A 25,508-nucleotide genomic window follows, 5' to 3' on the forward strand; every position below is an offset into this window, starting at 1 on the left:
TTTAATGGCACAGGCAGGGAGCCCAGCCAACAGCGAGTTGCAGTAATCCAGACGGGAGATGACAAGTGCCTGGATTAGGACCTGCGCCGCTTCCTGCGTGAGGCAGGGTCGTACTCTGCGAATGTTGTAGAGCATGAACCTACAGGAACGGGTCACCGCCTTGATGTTAGTTGAGAACGACAGGGTGTTGTCCAGGATCACGCCAAGGTTCTTAGCACTCTGGGAGGAGGACACAATGGAGTTGTCAACCGTGATGGCGAAATCATGGAACGGGCAGTCCTTCCCCGGGAGGAAGAGCAGCTCCGTCTTGCCGAGGTTCAGCTTGAGGTGGTGATCCGTCATCCACACTGATATGTCTGCCAGACATGCAGAGATGCGATTCACCACCTGGTTATCTCTCCTTCTTGCTTTCCAATCAGTTCTTTCTGTTGTGCTCTCTTTCTCCCTCCTTCTCAACCTCGCTCTCTCTCTTCCTCAACCGCTCTCTCTCTCAACTGATGTCCCTCTCTTTCTCAACCTCTCTCTCTTTCTCAACATCGCTCTCTCTCTCCCTCCCTCTCCCTGTTTCAGTGTTCAGATATAATCAGGCAGTAGAGGTTATGACTGTTTATTTCCAGACTACCAATGGACGCCTCTGAACTGGAAATAACTATGCAGTTGTTAGGTGCGACTGCAGTCGCAGTAGGCAGGGCAGTAACTTCTAGCAGGACCCAATGCAGAGATCAATAGTCCAGTGTAGTTGAGGCAGTACGTTCTATCAGGCCCCATCTTGTGCTAGTCCACCCAGCAACCCTGATAAACGTCCATCTGACTTTCCCTTCATTTAGCTTTGCATGACTCATTCATATTTACTGTGTGTAAAATATGCATGATTATGTGTGTTATGTGAGTAATCTGTGAATTAGTATGCAAATTTGCAATCTACATGTATAGCATAGTTGAGGGTGTATACATGTATAATGTGTGTATTGTGTGATGTGTAATGTATATGAGTGGCTAACGTGTCTTTTGTCACACACACTGTCCTGAGTGGGCATTAGCATGCCTACTGCCCCAGCCTGGGGTGAGAGAGAGAGCACCCTGACACTTCTCCGCCTGCAGTCCTCTCCTGCTGTGTTGCAGCCTCTGTGTCTGCTGCCCTCTTTCTCACTGTGGAGCTCTGCTCTCACGCACACTACAGCACTCTGACACACTGAGGGAACACAGTCACACACACACACACACACAGTCACATTCACACACACAGTCACATTCACAGTCACATTCACACACACAGTCACATTCACACACACACACACACAGTCACATTCACACACACACACACACACACACACACACACACACACACACACACACACACACACACACACACACACACACACACACACACACACACACACACACACACACACACACACACACACACACACACACACACACACACACACACACACAGAATACAGGACTGTTGGCTTGTACTATCAGGGGTGAATCAGGACACTTAAGGAGAAGTGTGAGTCGGCCTACTGTAAACTAAGAGGTGGCTTTGGATTAGCTGAGGATAGTTATCACGAGGAGAAGGCGGGAGGGAGATTGATTTGACTATTTCACTATCAGGAGAGAGAACAGGGAGAGATCAAGGTTCTGCTATGAGTTTCATAATACCAGTAGAGCTCTCAGCCTATAGATGAGGAATACCAGGAGAGCTCTCAGCCTACAGATGAGGAATACCAGGAGAGCTCTCAGCCTATAGATGAGGAATACCAGGAGAGCTCTCAGCCTATAGATGAGGAATAGCAGGAGAGCTCTCAGCCTATAGATGAGGAATACCAGGAGAGCTCTCAGCCTATAGATGAGGAATACCAGGAGAGCTCTCAGCCTATAGATGAGGAATAGCAGGAGAGCTCTCAGCCTATAGATGAGGAATACCAGGAGAGCTCTCAGCCTATAGATGAGGAATACCAGGAGAGCTCTCAGCCTATAGATGAGGAATAGCAGGAGAGCTCTCAGCCTATAGATGAGGAATACCAGGAGAGCTCTCAGCCTATAGATGAGGAATACCAGGAGAGCTCTCAGCCTATAGATGAGGAATAGCAGGAGAGCTCTCAGCCTATAGATGAGGAACAGGACGTAAAGACAGAGGGCCATTATTCCTAACCTCTATTCATCACTTTTTGATGGAAAACTTTTCATGGATTTCTCATGGAGACAGGGCTTGGACACTGAGTGTTCCAGGTGCTGAGTGTTTCTGGGTTTGCAGGGTGGAGAGAGGCTTACAGTAAAGCTGGGGCTCAGGGCCGACAGTGACAGAGACACACAGGCCTGATCATAGAATCATTACGGCCAACAGGCATCAAAGAACCAATCAATGGACTTCAACAGCAAGTCAATGAACACGCCTCCGGAACAATTATCCACAGATCAAACTCACAGACAGGAATAGAGAGAGGGAGAGAGGAACAGAGAGAGAGGGAGAGGAACAGAGAGAGAGAGAGAAACAGAGAGAGAGAGAGAGAGAGAGAAACAGAGAGAGAGAGAGCGGTACACAGAGAGAGAGAGCGGTACACAGAGAGAGAGAGCGGTACACAGAGAGAGAGAGCGGTACACAGAGAGAGAGAAACAGAGAGAGAGAGAGAGGAACAGAGAGAGAGCCAGAGGAGCAGAGAGAGAGAACAGGAGGAGTGTTTTTAACTGCTGAGAGTCTCTGGGGTGAGAGAGGGACACGTCTGTGTTTAGTGACAGGGGGCATGGGGGTGAGACTGAAGAGGACTGTCAGGTCTCTGTAAAATGACAGGGGCAGAGGGGCCTCAGTCGCCTTTATCCCAGGCAGTAGGGGAAGGACAGGAGGCATCGAGAGGCCAGCGTGTGTGGTGGGTGTTTAACGACTGATATACACTGCACTTTACTGAATGCCTGACCCCTCTGCAAGGACAGACATGTTAACATCATGTGCCTTCATGTGCCCTAGATCATGCCATGTGTTGGTCATGTGCCTCTTGGCAAGCTTCCTATGTTGGTGTGAGAGAGAATCAGTGACGTGATGGATGATTGAAAGATTTATAATTCATGATCTGACTGCACATGGTTAATGTACTGTACATGTACAGCAGTACCAGTCTGGGATGAGCATTCCAGGTGAAGCTGGTTGAGAGAATGCCAAGAGTGTGCAAAGCTGTCATCAAGGCAAACGGTGGCTACTTTGAAGAATCTCAAATATAAAATATATTTCGATTTGTTGAACACTTTTTTGGTTACTACATGATTCCATATGTGTTATTTCATAGTGTCTTCACTACTATTCTGCAATGAAGAAAATAGTCAAAATAAAGAAAAACCCTTGAATGAGTAGGTGCCAGGGTGTTTTGACTGGTACTGTACATGCCAGGGTGTTTTGGATTAAATGACATTTTCCCCAAAACAAAAGACACTAACTAACTGTGAGAGGATTTTCAACTCACTGTGTGGTGCTCTGGAGGGCAGTCGGTAGTTGGTAGAACATGGTGCTTGCAACGCCAGGGTTGTGGTTTCGATTCCCACGGGGGACCAGTACAAAACATCTAATAAAATGCACTCACTACTGTAAGTCGCTCTGGATAAGAGTGTCTGCTAATTGACAAAAACGTAAATGAACCAAACAGGCTGTGATTTGTTTTCACCACACTGGGCTGGCCAGACAGGACAGAAGTGATTTAGCCACCTCTCACCAAGCTGTGTAGTATTTATTAATGGCCAGAGCCAGTCTCTGTGTTCCCTGGTCTGGCATGGGGCCTAATGGACAGGCTCCATCCACTCATTACCCAGCCCGCCAGGATAAAACTGCTTTATTTGTGGAGCCAGCGAGCAGGGAGAACAGATTGAACAAATAAAGAGAAATCAGAAAGCTGTTTCGCAGCGCCCAATAAACTAGCATGAACTATTTCCTTTGATGTGACACAAAGAAATATGAGGTAGAGTTTAGATGTGATCTGAGCTATCTGATACTGGACTTACATGTGGTCATTCTTCCAGAACTGGTTATCAATAGAGGCAGTGGTATAAATAGGAGTGGGCCTAGATCTAACCTGTTACCAGAATTAAACAACAGTGTCTGATTGAGAGATACAGTGAACATATTCAATATTCCTCTTTCTCAAATGGGCAATGGGAGGAGAGAAGACATACCTGATCCCTTTGATCTGTGCAATGCTGTGGTGGGATATCCTGGACAGGGCTGAGATCACCTGAAACACACAGCAGAGAGAGAACACAGTCAATGACACGGTCATAGTCCAACACACAGTCTACAACACAGTTAGCAACACAGTCAACATCTCCTCACTCAGTCAGTAAGACAGGCCCGTCTGCTCCGCCTAAATCTGGTTAATAGATGTTAAACTTAATGTGTTGACGAGCGAGGAGAGCAATGTCGTGTTTCTTAGCAACATCGTCATGCGCAGCCACACACAGGATTGTGTGTGAGCATAATGCAGGCCACCATGTTAATGATGACATCCAGAGACATGTGGTGCCAAATGCCCCCGCACAGTCACGGACGTGGGCCACTTTACTCAGATCAGACCCCCCCCCCCCCCCCATGTTCTCTCTCACCCCCTCTTTCTCTCTCTCTCTTTATCTCACGCTTGCTCTCTCTCTTTCTCTACCTCTCCCTCCCTCTCTCTCCTCTGGTGAAACCAGTGCGGTGTAACAAGGTTAAATGCGTGCCTGTATTTAAACTGATTTAATGCTGGTCGTGAGTCACATGTGAGTGGGCTTATGGGTGGCTGTTTGGCGGGCTTTGAGATGGCGTGCTGGAGGCTCCTCCAAGGCTAATACAGACATATGATGAAGCCCGTCCCAACCGCCAAAATTCTGCTTCCACGCCTCATTACGCACTCCTGGGTGTGTTTGTGCCTCCATGGCCATGGCGATGCCAGCTGTCGCCCGCCAGAGACAGAGGAAACAGTTATACCCATCCTCTCTCTACTCTCCCTCCCTTCTCCCCTCCCTCCCTCTATCATTATACCCCTCCTCTCTCTACTCTCACTCCCTTCTCCCCTCCCTCCCTCTATCATTATACACCTCCACTCTCTACTCACTCCCTTCTCCCCTCCCTCCCTCTATCATTATACCCCTCCTCTCTCTACTCTCACTCCCTTCTCCCCTCCCTCCCTCTATCATTATACCCCTCCTCTCTCTACTCTCACTCCCTTCTCCCCTCCCTCCCTCTATCATTATACACCTCCACTCTCTACTCTCACTCCCTTCTCCCCCCCCTCCCTCTATCATTATACCCCTCCTCTCTCTACTCTCACTCCCTTCTCCCCTCCCTCCCTCTATCATTATACCCATCCTCTCTCTACTCTCACTCCCTTCTCCCCTCCCTCTATCATTATACCCCTCCTCTCTCTACTCTCACTCCCTTCTCCCCTCCCTCCCTCTATCATTATACCCCTCCTCTCTCTACTCTCACTCCCTTCTCCCCTCCCTCTATCATTATACACCTCCACTCTCACTCCCTTCTCCCCTCCCTCCCTCTATCATTATACCCCTCCTCTCTCTACTCTCACTCCCTTCTCCCCTCCCTCCCTCTATCATTATACCCCTCCTCTCTCTACTCTCCCTCCCTTCTCCCCTCCCTCCATCATTATACACCTCCACTCTCTACTCTCACTCCCTTCTCCCCTCCCTCCCTCCATCATTATACACCTCCACTCTCTACTCTCACTCCCTTCTCCCCTCCCTCCCTCTATCATTATACCCCTCCTCGCTCTACTCCCCCTCCCTTCTCCCCTCCCTCCATCATTATACACCTCCACTCTCTACTCTCACTCCCTTCTCCCCTCCCTCCCTCCATCATTATACCCCTCCTCTCTCTACTCTCACTCCCTTCTCCCCTCCCTCCCTCCATCATTATACATTATACACCTCCACTCTCTACTCTCACTCCCTTCTCCCCTCCATCATTATACCCCTCCTCTCTCTACTCTCCCTCCCTTCTCCCCTCCCTCCATCATTATACACCTCCACTCTCTACTCTCACTCCCTTCTCCCCTCCCTCCCTCCATCATTATACACCTCCACTCTCTCCTCTCACTCCCTTCTCCCCTCCCTCCCTCTATCATTATACCCCTCCTCTCTCTACTCTCCCTCCCTTCTCCCCTCCCTCCATCATTATACACCTCCACTCTCTACTCTCACTCCCTTCTCCCCTCCCTCCCTCCATCATTATACCCCTCCTCTCTCTACTCTCACTCCCTTCTCCCCTCCCTCCCTCCCTCTATCATTATACATCTCCGCTATAAACTGCATAATGAAAGTGTGTAACTTCAATGGGAGTCTAGGGTGCTTCAAAGGCAGGTGGAGCTCAGACTAAGTGCTAGTGTGAAGCAGGTTAGGACCAATCACCAGTCTAAGGACCATGGTGTGCCTCAACCACCCAGAGGAATGAATACCTGACCGATATGGTAAGCCATACACTACGATGGTGAATGGACGTTATGGCTGCTCCATTGTCCCTTTCAGTACATGAATATGCATAGGCTTGCATCTGTCAGCCTTTTAAAACACTGTGGGGAGTCTGAATGCTGAAGTGTTGCTTTCTGTGTGGCTAAAGACCCATGTAATGAGCAGACATGCCATGCTGCCTCTAACATAGGCTATACTCTATTACACAGACGCTTACCAGGCACTCATTATGCACTTTGGACTGAGGCTGGAAATCTGCATGAAAATGGCTACTGTAGAGAATAGTGTATTAGGTGACTTTTGTCCCATCATTTGGTTAAGGCTTTGTCATTCCAGATCCACGGGTTGGCACACCACCCACCTAAGCTAGCTGCAGGGCTGGGGCGTGCCCCCATGTGGTGCCCTGGCCTCACCCACTGGCAGAGGGGAGAAATGATGAGGCTGGAATGGAGCATTAATCTGCCTTTCAGTGCCATGTCTCTCCTGTTCATACATCACCGGGTAATATTGGGTTATGGGCATGAATATGAATTAAGCCTTAATATGGTGACACCAACACAGTGAGATGAGCTAAATATGAGAACCAGATCATGTAAATCACTCTCTTTTTATTTACCCCCCCTTCTCTGTCTCTCACTACGCTCTCTTCATCCTTCCATCTAACCTCTGCCCCTTCATCCTTCTATCTAACCTCTGCCCCAACATCCTTCTATCTAACCTCTGCCCCTTCATCCTTCTATCTAACCTCTGCCCCAACATCCTTCTATCTAACCTCTGCCCCAACATCCTTCTATCTAACCTCTGCCCCTTCATCCTTCTATCTAACCTCTGCCCCAACATCCTTCTATCTAACATCTGCCCCAACATCCTTCTATCTAACCTCTGCCCCTTCATCCTTCTATCTAACCTCTGCCCCAACATCCTTCTATCTAACCTCTGCCCCTTCATCCTTCTATCTAACCTCTGCCCCAACGTCCTTCTATCTAACCTCTGCCCCAACATCCTTCTATCTAACCTCTTCCCATTCATCCTTCTATCTAACTTCTGCCCCAACATCCTTCTATCTAACCTCTGCCCCTTCATCCTTCTATCTAACCTCTGCCCCAACATCCTTCTATCTAACCTCTGCCCCTTCATCCTTCTATCTAACCTCTGCCCCAACATCCTTCTATCTAACCTCTGCCCCTTCATCCTTCTATCTAACCTCTGCCCCAACATCCTTCTATCTAACCTCTGCCCCAACATCCTTCTATCTAACCTCTGCCCCTTCATCCTTCTATCTAACCTCTGCCCCAACATCCTTCTATCTAACCTCTGCCCCTTCATCCTTCTATCTAACCTCTGCCCCAACGTCCTTCTATCTAACCTCTGCCCCAACATCCTTCTATCTAACCTCTTCCCATTCATCCTTCTATCTAACTTCTGCCCCAACATCCTTCTATCTAACCTCTGCCCCTTCATCCTTCTATCTAACCTCTGCCCCAACATCCTTCTATCTAACCTCTGCCCCTTCATCCTTCTATCTAACCTCTGCCCCAACATCCTTCTATCTAACCTCTGCCCCTTCATCCTCCTATCTAACCTCTGCCCCAACATCCTTCTATCTAACCTCTGCCCCAACATCCTTCTATCTAACCTCTGCCCCTTCATCCTTCTATCTAACCTCTGCCCCAACATCCTTCTATCTAACATCTGCCCCAACATCCTTCTATCTAACCTCTGCCCCTTCATCCTTCTATCTAACCTCTGCCCCAACATCCTTTTATCTAACCTCTGCCCCAACATCCTTCTATCTAACCTCTGCCCATTCATCCTTTTATCTAACCTCTGCCCCAACATCCTTTTATCTAACCTCTGCCCCTTCATCCTTCTATCTAACCTCTGCCCCAACATCCTTTTATCTAACCTCTGCCCCAACATCCTTCTATCTAACCTCTGCCCCTTCATCCTTCTATCTAACCTCTGCCCCAACATCCTTCTATCTAACCTCTGCCCCAACATCCTTCTATCTAACCTCTGCCCCAACATCCTTCTATCTAACCTCTGCCCCTTCATCCTTCTATCTAACCTCTGCCCCAACATCCTTCTATCTAACCTCTGCCCCAACATCCTTCTATCTAACCTCTGCCCCAACGTCCTTCTATCTAACCTCTGCCCCAACATCCTTCTATCTAACCTCTGCCCCTTCATCCTTCTATCTAACCTCTGCCCCTTCATCCTTCTATCTAACCTCTGCCCCTTCATCCTTCTATCTAACCTCTGCCCCTTCATCCTTCTATCTAACCTCTGCCCCAACGTCCTTCTATCTAACCTCTGCCCCTTCATCCTTCTATCTAACCTCTGCCCCTTCATCCTTCTATCTAACCTCTGCCCCTTCATCCTTCTATCTAACCTCTGCCCCAACATCCTTCTATCTAACCTCTGCCCCTTCATCCTTCTATCTAACCTCTGCCCCAACATCCTTCTATCTAACCTCTGCCCCTTCATCCTTCTATCTAACCTCTGCCCCAACATCCTTCTATCTAACCTCTGCCCCTTCATCCTTCTATCTAACCTCTGCCCCAACATCCTTCTATCTAACCTCTGCCCCTTCATCCTTCTATCTAACCTCTGCCCCAACATCCTTCTATCTAACCTCTGCCCCTTCATCCTTCTATCTAACCTCTGCCCCAACATCCTTCTATCTAACCTCTGCCCCTTCATCCTTCTATCTAACCTCTGCCCCAACATCCTTCTATCTAACCTCTGCCCCTTCATCCTTCTATCTAACCTCTGCCCCAACATCCTTCTATCTAACCTCTGCCCCTTCATCCTTCTATCTAACCTCTGCCCCAACATCATTCTATCTAACCTCTGCCCCTTCATCCTTCTATCTAACCTCTGCCCCAACATCCTTCTATCTAACCTCTGCCCCAACATCCTTCTATCTAACCTCTGCCCCTTCATCCTTCTATCAAACCTCTCCCCCAACATCCAACTATCTAACCTCTGCCCCAACATCCTTCTATCTAACCTCTGCCCCTTCATCCTTCTATCTAACCTCTGCCCCAACATCCTTCTATCTAACCTCTGCCCCAACATCCTTCTATCTAACCTCTGCTCCTTCATCCTTCTATCTAACTTCTGCACCTTCATCATTCTATCTAACCTCTGCCCCTTCATCCTTCTATCTAACCTCTGCCCCAACATCCTTCTATCTAACCTCTGCCCCTTCATCCTTCTATCTAACCTCTGCCCCTTCATCCTTCTATCTAACCTCTACCCCAACATCCTTCTATCTAACCTCTGCCCCAACATCCTTCTATCTAACCTCTGCCCCAACATCCTTCTATCTAACCTCTGCCCCAACATCCTTCTATCTAACCTCTGCCCCTTCATCCTTCTATCTAACCTCTGCTCCTTCATCCTTCTATCTAACTTCTGCACCTTCATCATTCTATCTAACCTCTGCTCCTTCATCCTTCTATCTAACTTCTGCACCTTCATCATTCTATCTAACCTCTGCCCCCTGCCTCACTTTCTCACTCTCCTCACTGTCTGACACCCAGTCCTCCTCTCCCACCCTATACTCTCCTACTCTCTCCATCCTGTCCTGCGGACCAGTCAAAAGCTCTCTCTCTGTCTTTTTCCACATTATTGATTTCTCTCTCATCTCAGTCACAGTGCCATGGGAGGCCCAACTCTGGGCGGTACAGACCAGAGAATAAAGCTTCTCTCACCCAGAGTCGACAAAATATGAAAAAGAATCATCACAAGATGGAGTGGCAATAACACTCTCTTCCCATCCTACCTCCCCCATCCCCCATCCCCATCCCCACCCACAGCCTCACCCCCTCCCAACCCCAGAACTGGCCCTGCCCCACCACCCTCAGTAAGGAAGGAGCTGCCAAGCCAAAAGCTTGTGACTGTGGATCCATGGCAGGACCAGCCTCCCTTATGCTTCCTGAAGTACAGCATGACACATGCATGCAATGTTTACATTAGACTTCATTTGTTTAGAGCAGAGGGGGCAGAGGGGAGCGGGGTGGGGGATACATTTGTATAGACGAATCAGCTACAAACACATGTCACAGTCCATTTCTGGGACAAGCACACATGTGGCCACCGTCACAGCTGGGAACCCCATGTGACCAGCCTCAACAAAACAGAGACTCAGCGCCCTGACAACTAGACGTGGGTTAATTTACATGATCATCTATTGTGTGTCAAAACAAATACAATATGGTGCTGAATTCTATTGGCAGTGGGCACAGAGGGGTGGTGATTTGATTAGAAACAGAACAATGTCTCACAATGCTATTGACAGGTCACAGTGTCCACATACCACAACAGCCAATTAGATGTATTCATGACACATCACATCTCACACCAACAATCAATGTACTGTAAGTGCTGGACGCACACCAACAGTCAAATTAATTCATAGGACATCTCACCCAGATCCATTTTACACCCCTCTCGCACACTTTCCAGGGTACAGAGTCACGCTCACACACCTCCCCCCTGGTGTGATATTTATGAAGCATTCACCCCACAGTGTGACGGCAGCACAGTTGGGCCCATCATCATGCCAGAGACAGCAGAGGAGAGAAGAGGAGAGAGGACCAAGTGGAGAGGAGAAAACAGATGGCAGTGTTACCGGCTCCCTGACATCATCAAAAATGGACAGCCCAGTCCTGTGTGTGTTCCAGTGCATGGGGCCAGCAGAAGCAGTCTATCCAGGCCCCAGCTCTGCAAAGAAGGTTAACACACACACACACACACACACACACACACACACACACACACACACACACACACACACACACACACACACACACACACACACACACACACACACACACACACACACACACACACACACACACACACACACACACACACACACACACACACACACACACACACACACACACACACACACACCCAAACCTCTACGACACTGAACAGTGTTCGCTGTTTCAACTGGATGGCCTTTATTCCATGCCATATAGGCTAACTGTTCAGTTAACTGCTGTATGTAAAGCCCATGTCTTCGTCTCTGAGTTAGCGCTTGCCAGCCCTGTGCTGTAAAGCCTGATTGCAGACTGATTGGCACCTGGACATTAGCATTAGTGCTAAATCCTCTCAAAGCGCCCCTTAAAGCATCACTGCAGCTGTGTGATTATGGGGGATTTCACCATGCACATCCTGACTCCCGCTCGGCCAGGCCGTCAAAGCCTGAAGCCATTAGGTCCACAGGCACTGGCACTGTCCCAAACACCCCATTCAACCCTCAGTCAGTCAACATAGCAGTAAGCCTATAAGGCATAAAACCCATGAAAATATAGTTTCTATAAATTTGCATGATCCTTGTAGATGAAAATAATAATGGGATATTACAGATTAAGCCTGTCAATAAGGTTGACAGGTTTTCTGCCCGTACTACTTCGTAATGACATAAGAAATAGCCTACACTGTGACATCATCACACGACTGAAACTCAAACTGTATGCTTTTATCAGGGGCCTAAAATCAATCTGATCTGGACCTGTGCTATGCTTCAAAGGAAAGGCTATGGTGGGTAATATGTACAAATTACCCTGCATAGATCTTTCTGGCCTTGTTGAGACCCACCAATGTGCTGCTGTCATTCCCATGACCTGTCCCATTTCACACTGAATCTGAGCTACATGGACCAGCTAGTTCTTGTGTGCCATCCCATGGTGTATTAGTGTGTAACACTCACACACAAACACACACACACAAGGGGTGCAGGACAAGGTAGAGAAGAAGAGCTTATAGCCAACCGACTTCCTGTTTAGTGGGAGCCCTCTAAACCAAGGGTACAGTATTCAAACTTTTTAAGCGGGGACCCCATTTTATCATGCCAGAATTTCTGGGGATGCCATTTTTTCCCCAATAATTTATTTAGACCCCACCCCAAATCGAATGACACAATCTGAGCTACATGGACCACCTCGCTCATGTGTGACTTCCCACACACACACACACACACACACACACACACACACACACACACACACACACACACACACACACACACACACACACACACACACACACACACACACACACACACACACACACACACACACACACACACACACACACACACACACACACACACACACACACACGCGCACACACACAGATCAATAGTAAAATAGCCTGTGAGGCGGATTGCCGGGCAGTAATGGTCAATGAGACAGGTGCTCCCAGCGATGGGGATTAGGTAAGGTTCAGTCAAGATAAGAGGGTCAGGAGAGAGGTAGATAGCCGAGCGGACATAAATCCACACTGGAAAACTGTAGCCAAGTAACGAGAAATTCACCTTCCTTTGTATGGATTTCTCTGTCCTTGGAAACATGCAACATCCCTATGTACACTGAGTGTACAAAACAGAGTACGGTAGTAGGTGCCAGGCACACCAGTTTGAATGTGTCAAGAAATGCAAAACTGCAAGGTTTTTCACGCTCAACAGTTTCCCATGTGTATCAAGAATGGTCCACCACCCAAAGTACATCCAGCCAACATCACACCGTGTAGAGTCCATGCCACGACAAATTGAGGATGTTCTGAGGGCAAAAGTGGGTGCAACTAAATACTCAGAAGGTGTTCCTAATGTTTTGTCCACTCAGTGTATACCATGCCTGAGTGGCTATGCAGTAAAGCTGACCATTGTGCATTTCAGCTGACATAGTGAATCAGCCAATACAATCATACTGTACCAAACAGTAGTTCAGCCAATACAATCACAGCGATACAGTTCAATCGTATCGCCCATCTGAATGTGAATCACTGCTGTTCAGATATGTATTGTGGTTATATTCATTTATGAATCTATTCGCTGTCCATTTATAATGAAGTCCATGTATTATGAATGAGGAGGATAACAGGTGAATGGAGCTGGTGACATCACTGTACAGACATGTGAGTGACTCCCCAATGAGGGCCTAGCAAGGCCCTGCTGCATCCAGGTCCTTTGCTGACCAAGCACATATCAAAGAAGCAGACAAAGTTCCCAACAACCTTAAAGTCATACAGTAGCAGATACTGTATCCTGCCGGTGCAAGTGTGTGTGTGATTGACTAGTGTGAGTAATTACGCATGTGTGTGTGTGTGTGCACATGCGTGCGTCTTTGTGTGCCACTGTGTGTGTGACTGTGTGTGTCTGAGTGTATAATTGCTTGCATGCCAGTGTGCCCACCTGCTCCTGAAAATCCCAGGACAACATCCATTCATGCTGATGCACAACTGATGGGCCAAACCAAAAAGTCACCCTCCCTGAGAGGATTGCATCACTGGGTAGTTAATAAGTCGTACACAGCCACACCTCCCCTCCTCAGCTCTCCCTATACCAGCAGTCTGTTTGCATTCTTACCAAGCCAATAGATGCTGTGATCATTTCCTGATTCTTCCCAACTCTTCAGGCGAGAGCTCACGCAGGTCAGAAGGGTTGTGTGTTGCCATTGAAAGAGCGGCCGCCAAGTGAACACCCCCCCCCCCACCCCTCCTCCTACTAATCCCTTCTTCTCGTGTCTTTTCATGGCCGGCGACGGGGGGCCTGTCCAGCCCAGAATGGCGGCAGCGGGACCCCTCTCCTCTCCTACGTAGTAGAGCCATCATTGGGTAAAGCCTTGGGATGCAGATGTTCAAACAAAACAGCTTTTTAGGCTCTTCTCACAGCTGACACACTGTAAGACAAGGTTGAGAGAGAGAGGAGTAACCATTCCTTTGTGTTAATATACTTTAAACCCCAGCTAAGCTAATGCCTTAAACACAAACACTGACGCTGTGTCTCGCATCACCACAAAACTCACACAATGTAACCACCATAGACACTGTGAGAGAGAAAAGATAGACAAACAAATTATGTGTGGTATTTTTGAAAGTGCAGAGCGATAGAAGAAAGGGGTTTCTTATTTCACCCACAGGGCACATTTCCATTAGAAAATCATTACCCAGATCTTATCAGGGTGTGTGTCTCACTGCAGTTGGGAGGGACAGCCACAGAGCAGATCGTAGTCTACTAACTGTGATACTACTCTACGCTCCTACGTGCCTCTTTAAGACTCTTAACTAAACCAAACCACCATGTCTTTCATAAGCATAACACTGGGAGAATCATACACCTTACTCACAGTCAGACCTGGCTTCAGCAAGGAGAGAATCACTGCACAGGGTTGTTTTTTTGGAGTTCCATAGGTTACCATCACACTGGACATACACTCCAGTGGGTTTCCATTAACACTCGTCGGATATGATTGACATTCATATTATTGGACCATTGTAGGATGTCACATGTTTTCATGTCACGCCATGTGAAGTCGGGCATCACAATCGACACCAGCTGCTTCGCAAGCAAACTGCATCCAACACCTTCAGGACCTTCAGGTTCTACTGTATGGTGGTTCTCTGTGGTACACAGAGGACATATGATGAGAACGAAAGCCTTTAGTTAAACGCAGGGTTTTTTCTGTATCAAAAAGGGGCTTAGGTGGTGGGTGTGGCAGGGGGCGTGGCGTGGGGGTGTGGCAATGGGTGCGGTTGGCCCATCCGTGCAGCTGAATTTTAGAAAACATTTTAGAGGCTCCCATCTTTGCGGTGTAGAGACATTTTATGATTTTTAAGCCAATTTCCTTCAATTCTACACATTTTTTGTTGTTGCAGTTTTTAACTAATTTCCTGCAATTCTACACATCTTGCCATGGAGCTGACAGAAAAGGTTGCAGTTTTAAAATGTCCTGCAATTCTATGCATTTTGCGATGGCTAATGCTGTGTTCTTTTGCTCAAACAAAATAACAAAATCAATACTGCTAAATTCATTGTTTTGGGAATTTTCGATTCTCCCTAACTGCCTAGCTTTTATTTGGGTGATTGTTAGTTCTCAAAGATTATATTATGAACAAATACAAATACAAGTCGGATGTTTACATAAACTTAGAGTGGAGTCATTAAAACTTGTTTTTCAACCACTACACACGTCTTGTTAACAAACTATAGTTTTGGCAAGTCGGTTAGGACATCTACTTTGTGCATGACACAAGTCATTTTTCCAACAATTGTTTACAGACAGATTATTTCACTAATAATTCCCTGTATCACAATTCCAGTGGGTCAGAAGTTAACATACACTAAGTTGACTGTGCCATTAAACAGCTTGGAAAATTCCAGAAAATGATGTCATGGCTTTAGAAGCTTCAGATAGGCTAATTGACATAATTTGAGTCAATTGGAGGTGTACCTGTGGATGTATTTCAAGGCCAACCTTCAAACAGTGCCTCTTTGCTTGACATCATGGGGAAATCAAAAGAAATCAGCCAAGATCTCAGAAAAACAACTGTAGACCTCCACAAGTCTGGTTCATCCTTGGGAGCAATTTCCAAACACCTGAAGGTACCATGTTCATCTATACAAACAATAGTACACAAGTATAAACACCATGGGACCACGCAGCCGTCATACCGCTCAGGAAGAGATGAATGTATTTTGGTGCAAAAAGTGCAAATCAATCCCAGAACAACAGCAAAGGACCTTATGAAGATGCTGGAGGAAACAGGTACAAAACGATCTATATTCACAGTAAAACGAGTCCTATATAGACATAACCTGAAAGGCCGCTCCTCAAGGAAGAAGCCACTGCTCCAAAACCGCCATAAAAAAGCCAGACTATGGTTTGCAACTGCACATGGGGACAAAGATCGTACTCTTTGGAGAAATGTCCTCTGGTCTGATGAAACAAAAATAGAACTGTTTGTCCATAATGACCATCGTTATGTTTGGAGGAAAAAGGGGGATGCTTGCAAGCCGATGAACACCATTCCAACCGTGAAGCACGGGGGTGGCAGCATCATGTTGTGGGGCTGCTTTGCTGCAGGAGAGACTGGTGCACTTCACAAAATAGATGGCATCATGAGGTAAGGAAAATGATGTGGATATATTGAAGCAACATCTCAAGACATCCGTCAGGAAGTTAAAGCTTGGTCGCAAATGGGTCTTCCAAATGGACAATGATCCCAAGCATACTTCCAAAGTTGTGGCAAAATGGCTTAATGACAACAAAGTCAAGGTATTGGAGTGGCCATCACAATGCCCTGACCTCAATCTCATAGAAAATTTGTGGTCAGAACTGAAAAAGCGTGTGCGAGCAAGGAGGCCTACAAACCTGACTCAGTTACACCAGCTATGTCAGCAGGAATGGGCCAAAATTCCCCCAACTTATTGTGGGAAGCTTGTGGAATGCTACCCGAAAAGTTTGACCCAAGTTAAACAATTTAAAGGCAATGCTACCAAATACTAATTGAGTGTATGTAAACTTCTGACCCACTGGGAATAAGATGAAAGAAATAAAAGCTGAAATAAATCATTCTCTCTACTATTATTCTGACATTTCACATTCTTAAAATAAAGTGGTGATCCTAACTGACCTAAAACAGGGAATTTTTTATTGGATTAAATGTCAGGAATTGTGAATAACTGAGTTTAAATGTATTTGGCTAAAGTGTATGTAAACTTACGACTTCAACTGTATATAGGTCAATCTACATACTTTATATCTTGTTTTAGTCTAAGTTTACACTGAAAGCATTTTCCCATCCCAAAATCTATTATTTATATAAATGATTTTTTACACTGTTTGGACTAGACGACCAGAGAAAATGCTTAGGCGGCCTGCCCAAGGATTTTAATGGCATCCCTGCATTAAGTTCCTCTCTGGAAAGAGAGAAAGATGTTTGAACCAAACAGAGAGAAACTAACAGGGAGGTAGAGAGGGACAAGAGGACACCGTCGCCTCTTCCCAAAGAACAAAGGATGATCACTGGCCAAAATCAACCCTGAAGAAGATCTCTGTTTATTTCCTCTTCTAACCAAGGAAATGAAAGATAAATGTTCCATCCTCTTCGTCCTGTCATTCTCCTCGGGTTGCTAGGCAGATGTTGGGGGTATCCTGAGGTGATATTGGTGCTGTAGAGTACAGCGTTCAGCTCCACATGTAATGTGTGTCTGTCTTGTCTCTGCTGGTTGTTTACAGAGGCAGTTCTGGTCAGGTGGACACAGAGAAAAAACAATGCTCCCACAGCAAGCAGCTGCTCTCTGAGCCAAGTCATTAGTTCCTGAGAAATAGATGTTCTGTTTAGCAGGAGAGAGTCCTAGAAGACCAGTGAATACATAGACAGTGCAAGGAAATGTTATTCAGATGTCCAGCGGAATAGATTGAGTGAACCATGCATTTGCACTTTGTTGGAATGACCTCTGTAAGTTCTTTCTTGCTTTATTAAAAATGGTTTACTTAATGAGGACAATGAAGACTGGCAAGCGATAAGTGTGAAAGTGTGAGAGAAAGAGAGATAATATAAACTATGTCGGAGACTCTGAATGTCTCCTTTCTTCCGCCCCTCTCTAAGCAGGCATCTCTGTCACACAGTAGCAGTCTGTTGTCTTTATGGTGAGCCCTGACACAAAGCGGGCACGAGGAAAGTGCTGGAGCCAAGGCTTGTTTGGGAGAATAGCACAGCCCTATGATAAGGCATCCAGGCATAGGTGAGGAGTGAGGACGGTTTTCCTGCTACTCTCTGAGCGCTAGGGATGATGAGGCTAAATCCTTTACACAGCCCTTATCTGAGAGGGGCACCTGAGTCTGCCAGGAAGTGCATGGGTGAAGACAGACAGACAGAAAGACGCACACACACACACACACACACACACACACACACACACACACACACACACACACACACACACACACACACACACACACACACACACACACACACACACACACACACACACACACACACACACACACACACACACACACACACACACACATAGATGTTTAGTACATGATATCCCATCAGAGACTGGGATAGTGAATGGGATTAGGCTGCTGCGTAATCCCACCGTCCTGTGGGGGGCGAGGGGGTGTGTCCGTACCCCTCTGCTGGAGGAGATAAAACAGGGGGAGAGGGGAACCCTTCCCCAATACTGCCCCCCTCTCTTCCCCTCCGTGACTTCTAGACAGCAGACGTCCCAGAGCACACTGGTGTGTCTGACAGAAAACAAATGGATTATTCAATCCACAGTGCTCCGGTCGGAGGAAAATAGAGACAAAGGGAGAGATGATACCGAGGCAGCCCCTCACCAGGGAGCAATCCTTTCTTTCCAACTGGCTGGCCCTGAGTGGAATGATACAGACGTTGTCTCTTGCTTCCTTTCACCTCCATACAGATTCCCCCACTTATTCTAAATGCCATATCACACAGCTAAATGTTTACTGGACAGGAATGATATAAAGCCGAGGGTGTCCATTTCTGCTGAGAGAAAAGTGAGGTCGGGGCTATTCCTCGTCAGTACAGTGAAGAGTAAGCTTGAGAAGAGGCCTGGAGGACGACAGAGGACGACATGAAAAAACATGAGCAACTGCATTGGAAATGATTTGAAATGATTACCCTACGGTGTTTACATTATATTATCACATTTCATAAACCTTGTTTTCCTTTTCTCAATACAGGGGGTGCTGTTTCCACTTTGGAAAATATCATCTCCAAATTAAACTGCCTCATACTCAATTCTTGCTCGTACAATATGCATATTATTATTACTATTGGATAGAAAACAATCTCTAGTTTCTAAAACCGTTTGAATTATGTCTGTGGGTGAACCAGAACTCTTTCTACAGCGAAAATCATGACAGGACATGCGAAGGTCAGAAAAATAGTCTCTGTTCTCAGATCAGTTTAAAGCTCTGTGTGTGCCCTATGGATCGAAATGAACTGCACCCGCCGTCCCCTGGATGTCAGTAACAAATGAGAAGTGGAATGGTGTTTCTACGTATTTCTCAGAGCTTATAAAAGGGCAAGGAACGAAGTGCGCTCTCTTTTCGACTTCCGCCATTACGCAACGCAAGACCTCAGGATAGCATTTTGAAACGCTCAGTTATCGGCCTTAGATATGTCCGTCTGTAATTTAATTCGATATAGGTGTTAGAAACATCATAACGAAGTTATTTGAAACCGATTTATATCAGTTTATGCGAGTATATTGCTATTTTCGGAATTTTCGTAGTATTGCGTTTGAGGATTTGGACATGTGTGTGCCACGTAGCTATTGTTAGCTGCTAGTTCCGAAGTTGAAGAGGACGTTTTACAACAAAGCAACGATTCTTTTGGACAAAGGACACCTTGCCCAAGATACTGATGGAAGCTTGTCCAAAAGTAAGAGCTATTTATGATTTTATTCCGTATTTATGTGGAAAAATGTAAACGCATTTGTCGTCCATTGTTGCGGCACTAGTCTGGCTGCAACGCACACTGTATGTCTAGTAACGTTAATTTAAAAAATCTAACTCAGCGGTTGCATTAATAACTAATGCATCTTTCATTAGCTGTCCAACCTGTATTTTTTTAGTCAATCTAATCGATAAATAATCGTAAACTTAGGTGCCTTTCCAAGATGGCGCCGGCCAGAATGCATGCCATGTTTTGACAGATTACATTGCATAACCACGATTTGTGATGCTAAATATGCACATTTTCGAACAAACTCTATATGCATTGTGTAATATGATGTTACAGGACTGTCATCTGAAGAATTCTGAGAAGGTTAGTGAAAAAATGTATATATTTTGGTGGTGATAACGTTATCGCGCTTTTTGCCTTGAATCAATGCTGGGGTGATGTTAGCTCATGTGGTATGCTAATATAACGATATATTGTGTTTTCGCTGTAAAACACTTAGAAAATCTGAAATATTGTCTGGATTCACAAGATCTGTGTATTTCAATTGCTGTACGCTGTGTATTTTTAAGAAATGTTTTATGATGATTAATTAGGTAATACACGTTGCTCTCTGTAGTTATTCTAGTCGCTTTGGTGAGTTTTGTGATAGTGGCTGCAATGGTAAACTATGATTTATACCTGAAAAATTCACATTTTTCTAAAAAAACATATGCTATACCATAAATATGTTATCAGACTGTCATCTTATGAAGTTGTTTCTTGGTTAGTGGCTATATATATCTTTATTTAGTCGAATTAGTGATAGCTACTGATGGAGTAAAAAACTGGTGGAGTAAAAAAAGTGGTGTCTTTTGCTAACGTGGTTAGCTAATAGATTTACATATTGTGTCTTCCCTGTAAAACATTTTAAAAATCAGAAATGATGGCTGGATTCACAAGATGTTGGTCTTTCATTTGCTGTATGCTGTGTATTTTTCAGAAATGTTTTAGGATGAGTATTTTGGTAATTGACGTCGGTCTCTGTAATTATTCCGGCTGCTTCCAACGCTATTTCAGATTGCAGCTGCAATGTAGAACTGTGATTTATACCTGAAATATGCACATTTTTCAAAAAAAATACATATGCTATACCATAAATATGTTATCAGACTGTCATCTTATGAAGTTGTTTCTTGGTTAGTGGCTATATATATCTTTATTTAGTCGAAATTGTGATAGCTGCCCATGCAGGAAAAAAATGGTGGAGAAAAAAAAGTTGTGTCTTTTGCTATCGTGGTTAGCTAATAGATTTACATATTGTGTCTTCCCTGTAAAACATTTTAAAAATCTGAAATGATGGCTGGATTCACAAGATCTGTATCTTTCATCTGGTGTCTTGGACTTGTGATTTAATGATATTTAGATGCTAGTATTTACTTGTGACGCTATGCTAGGCTATGCTAGTCAGCTTTTTTACTGTGGGGGGTGCTCCCGGATCCGGGATGAGTACCAAGTAAAAGTTAATCTCAGTAACAAGACATTTTTGTCTTAAGCAATTCTTCACTGTATACTTCTACATGTCAAACATTGTTAGTGTTAACAGCAGTTAATGTTAAATATTTGTAAGTGAACTTCAGGAGAGAGAGAGAGAGAGAGAGAGAGAGAGAGAGAGAGAGAGAGAGAGAGAGAGAGAGAGAGAGAGAGAGAGAGAGAGAGAGAGAGAGATAGAAATAAAAAGGGAAGGTGGAAACAGAGTAGCAATTCAGAGGGCATAAAGGCCCTCTCTCCAGTGGTGACAGGGACAAAGAGGCCACTCCTGAGAGTGCCAGCTGATTGGCCAGCGGGATGTTTCCACAGCAGCAGTGAAAGTGACAGCAGAACAAAGGGATTCCATTAGGAGCCCTGTCCACTACTGTTAGTATCCTGTCACCTCCTGTCCTGTACACCTAGGAACAGGTCACACATCCAGAGTCATAGACACCAATGGTTTCCATTACAGCCATCCCAAAATGTGGACCAAATCTCACTAAGCACAACTAGGGATGTTAGTGGTTTTGCTTATGCATGTGTGTTGGATTATTCCTTTGTCCCACACACACTCGAGAAATTCCCACTTCAAGTAGGCCTACTTAAAATATTTACAAATATTTCACAACCAGCTGACCTGAGATTAAAACCTTAAACCGACAAGGCAGATCTGAGAAAATAAATGATGAGAGATTAGTGACATTGTGTGGACATTGTGTGGAGCAAAATCCACAAAACCTGGGGAAAATTTAAACAACTTGTGAAATGAAGCCCTGAGCTAGCCGAGCTCTCCGTTTGGCTTCGCAGATATTCCTTAGCAGATAATTAGCCTGTTTAGCCTCCACTCTACCTTTATCACTGTGAGGATCTTTCCACTCAGGAAAGGATTGCTCTGGAGACTGGCTGAGTCAGCTAGAGACTCAGACAGAGAGAGATGCAGTCCGGGAGACTAGTGAGGTAGCTCCTTCCACTTTGATTGGCCCATCATCCTCCTTATCTCCCTGTAGGTAATCCAGTGGATATTGAGCTGAACCGGGCTAGAGGCTTCCTTCCCCATTTCCGTTCCCATTCAGGAACATTTAATTGAAGCTATCTAAGGCTTTGGTCGTTAAACGCCCTAGGTGTCCCAGTCCCTCAGACTTCCTATCTGCGTCTCCTCTGCTATACTCATTACACTCCTGCTGTTCAATTTCCACACCTCATTGAACGTCAAATTTTCCAATGTAGCTCAACCAGCAGAGACCCAGCTTGAGATGGTGTGTCTGAGTCAATGCTGCCTGCAATGGAGAAAGATCGCCAGCAGTATAGAATGTCATAAAGAGGGTAGTGGACACATCTGAGACAAAAGATGGGTGCCTCAACGCTATATCCTCCAGATAGGGTGAGAGTGATTGAGTGTCTGGATAAAGGGTTTGATTACAACTGGGGCCATCACTCAGTCTAAGTCCTAGAGGATGAGTTAGGAGGGTTGGATAGGAAAAGTATAGGAGAGACAACTTTCCATCAGTCTAATACGTGTCAGGGAGGCAGGGAGTGCGCTTACTGGGTGTGAAATGAGAGGGATATGAGGGATGGGGGGATAGAGAGGAGCACAACAGGTCCAGCTCCATCCATCATACACACAGAGAAGAGTTACAGACTGACTAGCCAGCCAGCAGGGCTCAGAGCCAGTCTGGACCTACAGACTTTAATGTATATAAACTATATGACGTCAATGGCTCTATTCTGGAGCATTTAACCCAAATCATAACTTTGCTAATAATACATGTATTAATAGTGTGACGGTCCTAATTCTGTTGGCAATGATTAGTATGATGATGGTGATGCAATGGCATTAATGATGATTGTTAGGAGGAGGAGAGAAAAGAGGTGAAGGAGGAGAGAGGAGAGATGGAGGAGGAGAGAGGAGAGGAGGTGGAGAGAGGAAAGTTGGAGAGAGGAGGTAGAGGAGGAGAAAGGATGTGGAGGAGGAGAAATGAGAGGGGGTAGAGAGAGAAGAGGAGGTGGAGAAGGAGAGAGGAGGTAGAGGTAGAGGAGGAAAGAGGAGGTGGAGGAGGAGAGAGGAGAGGATGTGGAGGAGAGAGGAGGTTGATGTGGAGAGAGGAGGTGAAGGAGGAGAGGCGGTAGAGGAGGAAAGAGGAGAGGAGGTGGAGGAGGAGAGAGGATGTGAAGGAGGAGAGAGGAGAGGAGGTGGAGGAGGTGGAAGAGGAGAAAAGGAGAGAGGTGGAGGAGAGAGGAGAAGAGGTGGAGGAGATAAGAGAAGAGGTGGAAGAGGAGGTGGTGCAGTGCTGTCTAAGTAGGTTTCATTTCAGCAAGAGGTCTGGCTCTGATGGGAGTGTCACTTCCACGGGTGCCTGGTTAGACTGCAGCCCCACTCTGCCTGATGAAGGTGTGGGGGATGGAGGGAATAATAGTATGGATGGGGGGTTTAACAGGGGTGTCGGTCTGCATTATAGTCTCACAGCTGAAGGGATTCACAATAACATGCATAGAGGGGCAGCCAGTGGGAGGTGTGTGGGGGGGGGGGGGGGGGGGGTTCTAGTGGAGTCACCGATTGAGATGTCATACCGGTACCTTCCTCAGAAGTTACTGGATATGATGGGAAAGGCAGAGTGGGGAGGGAGTCTGAGTAGGGGATCTGCTGAAACTGGTAGTTTTGAACAACAAAAACAAGGGAATGAATGTACTTCCAGGAATTGGGACCTGATATCAAATGAAAATGGACTGGTCTCCCAAGAGTCCACGCATAGGGAATGTCATTATCTACTCTATTGATATTTTGGTAACACATTATATATAATATGGGCATCAAAGTGGACAAGGAACCTGGAAGCCATCAGCTGGACTGGTGAAGACAGTGAGAGTGTGATGGAGATTGAGAGACGGGCTTGTATGGATGTGTCAGAGTGTGGACGTGTCAGAGTGTGGACGTGTCAGAGTGTGTACGTGGTAGAGTGTGGACGTGTCAGAGTGTGGACGTGTCAGAGTGTGGACGTGTCAGAGTGTGGACGTGTCAGAGTGTGGACGTGTCAGAGTGTGGACGTGGTAGAGTGTGGACGTGTCAGAGTGTGGACGTGTCAGAGTGTGGACGTGGTAGAGTGTGGACGTGTCAGAGTGTGGACGTGTCAGAGTGTGGACGTGTCAGAGTGTGGACGTGTCAGAGTGTGGACGTGTCAGAGTGTGGACGTGGTAGAGTGTGGACGTGTCAGAGTGTGAACGTGGTAGAGTGTGGACGTGTTAAAGTGTGGATGTGGTAGAGTGTGGACGTGTCAGAGTGTGGACGTGTCAGAGTGTGGACGTGTCAGAGTGTGGACGTGTCAGAGTGTGGACGTGGTAGAGTGTGGACGTGTCAGAGTGTGGACGTGTCAGAGTGTGGACGTGTCAGAGTGTGGACGTGGTAGAGTGTGGACGTGGTAGAGTGTGGACGTGTCAGAGTGTGGACGTGGTAGAGTGTGGACGTGGTAGAGTGTGGACGTGGTAGAGTGTGGACGTGGTAGAGTGTGGACGTGGTAGAGTGTGGACGTGTCAGAGTGTGGACGTGGTAGAGTGTGGACGTGTCAGAGTGTGGACGTCTTAAAGTGTGGATGTGGTAGAGTGTGGACGTGGTAGAGTGTGGACGTGGTAGAGTGTGGACGTGGTAGAGTGTGGACGTGGTAGAGTGTGGACGTGTTAAAGTGTGGATGTGGTAGAGTGTGGACGTGTCAGAGTGTGAACGTGTTAGAGTGTGGACGTGGTAGAGTGTGGACGTGGTAGAGTGTGGACGTGGTAGAGTGTGGACATGGTAGAGTGTGGACGTGTCAGAGTGTGGACGTGTCAGAGTGTGGACGTGTCAGAGTGTGGACGTGGTAGAGTGTGGACGTGGTAGAGTGTGGACGTGGTAGAGTGTGGACGTGTCAGAGTGTGGACGTGGTAGAGTGTGGACGTGGTAGAGTGTGGACGTGTCAGAGTGTGGACGTGGTAGAGTGTGGACGTGTCAGAGTGTGGACGTGTCAGAGTGTGGACGTCTTAAAGTGTGGATGTGGTAGAGTGTGGACGTGGTAGAGTGTGGACGTGGTAGAGTGTGGAAGTGGTAGAGTGTGGACGTGTTAAAGTGTGTACGTGGTAGAGTGTGGACGTGTCAGAGTGTGGACGTGTCAGAGTGTGGACGTGTCAGAGTGTGGACGTGTCAGAGTGTGGACGTGTCAGAGTGTGGACGTGTTAAAGTGTGGACGTGGTAGAGTGTGAACGTGTTAGAGTGTGGACGTGGTAGAGTGTGGACGTGTTAGAGTGTGGACGTGGTAGAGTGTGGACGTGGTAGAGTGTGGACGTGGTAGAGT

General features: G+C 46.5%; 1 protein-coding gene across 15 annotated transcripts in view; it reads right to left on the bottom strand.

Annotated features, from left to right (window-relative positions):
* Positions 1-25,508, bottom strand: part of LOC139543941 (guanine nucleotide exchange factor VAV2-like) — a 241,336-nt gene that overhangs the window by 60,147 nt on the left and 155,681 nt on the right. For all 15 annotated transcript variants that reach the window (XM_071350507.1, XM_071350511.1, XM_071350509.1 and 12 more), the window contains exon 3: positions 4,162-4,220. In XM_071350507.1, the coding sequence (XP_071206608.1) occupies positions 4,162-4,220 (59 nt within the window). The remainder of the gene's footprint in view (positions 1-4,161; positions 4,221-25,508) is intronic.

Source organism: Salvelinus alpinus, chromosome 18 (assembly GCF_045679555.1).
Source record: "Salvelinus alpinus chromosome 18, SLU_Salpinus.1, whole genome shotgun sequence".
Lineage (NCBI taxonomy): Eukaryota > Metazoa > Chordata > Actinopteri > Salmoniformes > Salmonidae > Salvelinus > Salvelinus alpinus.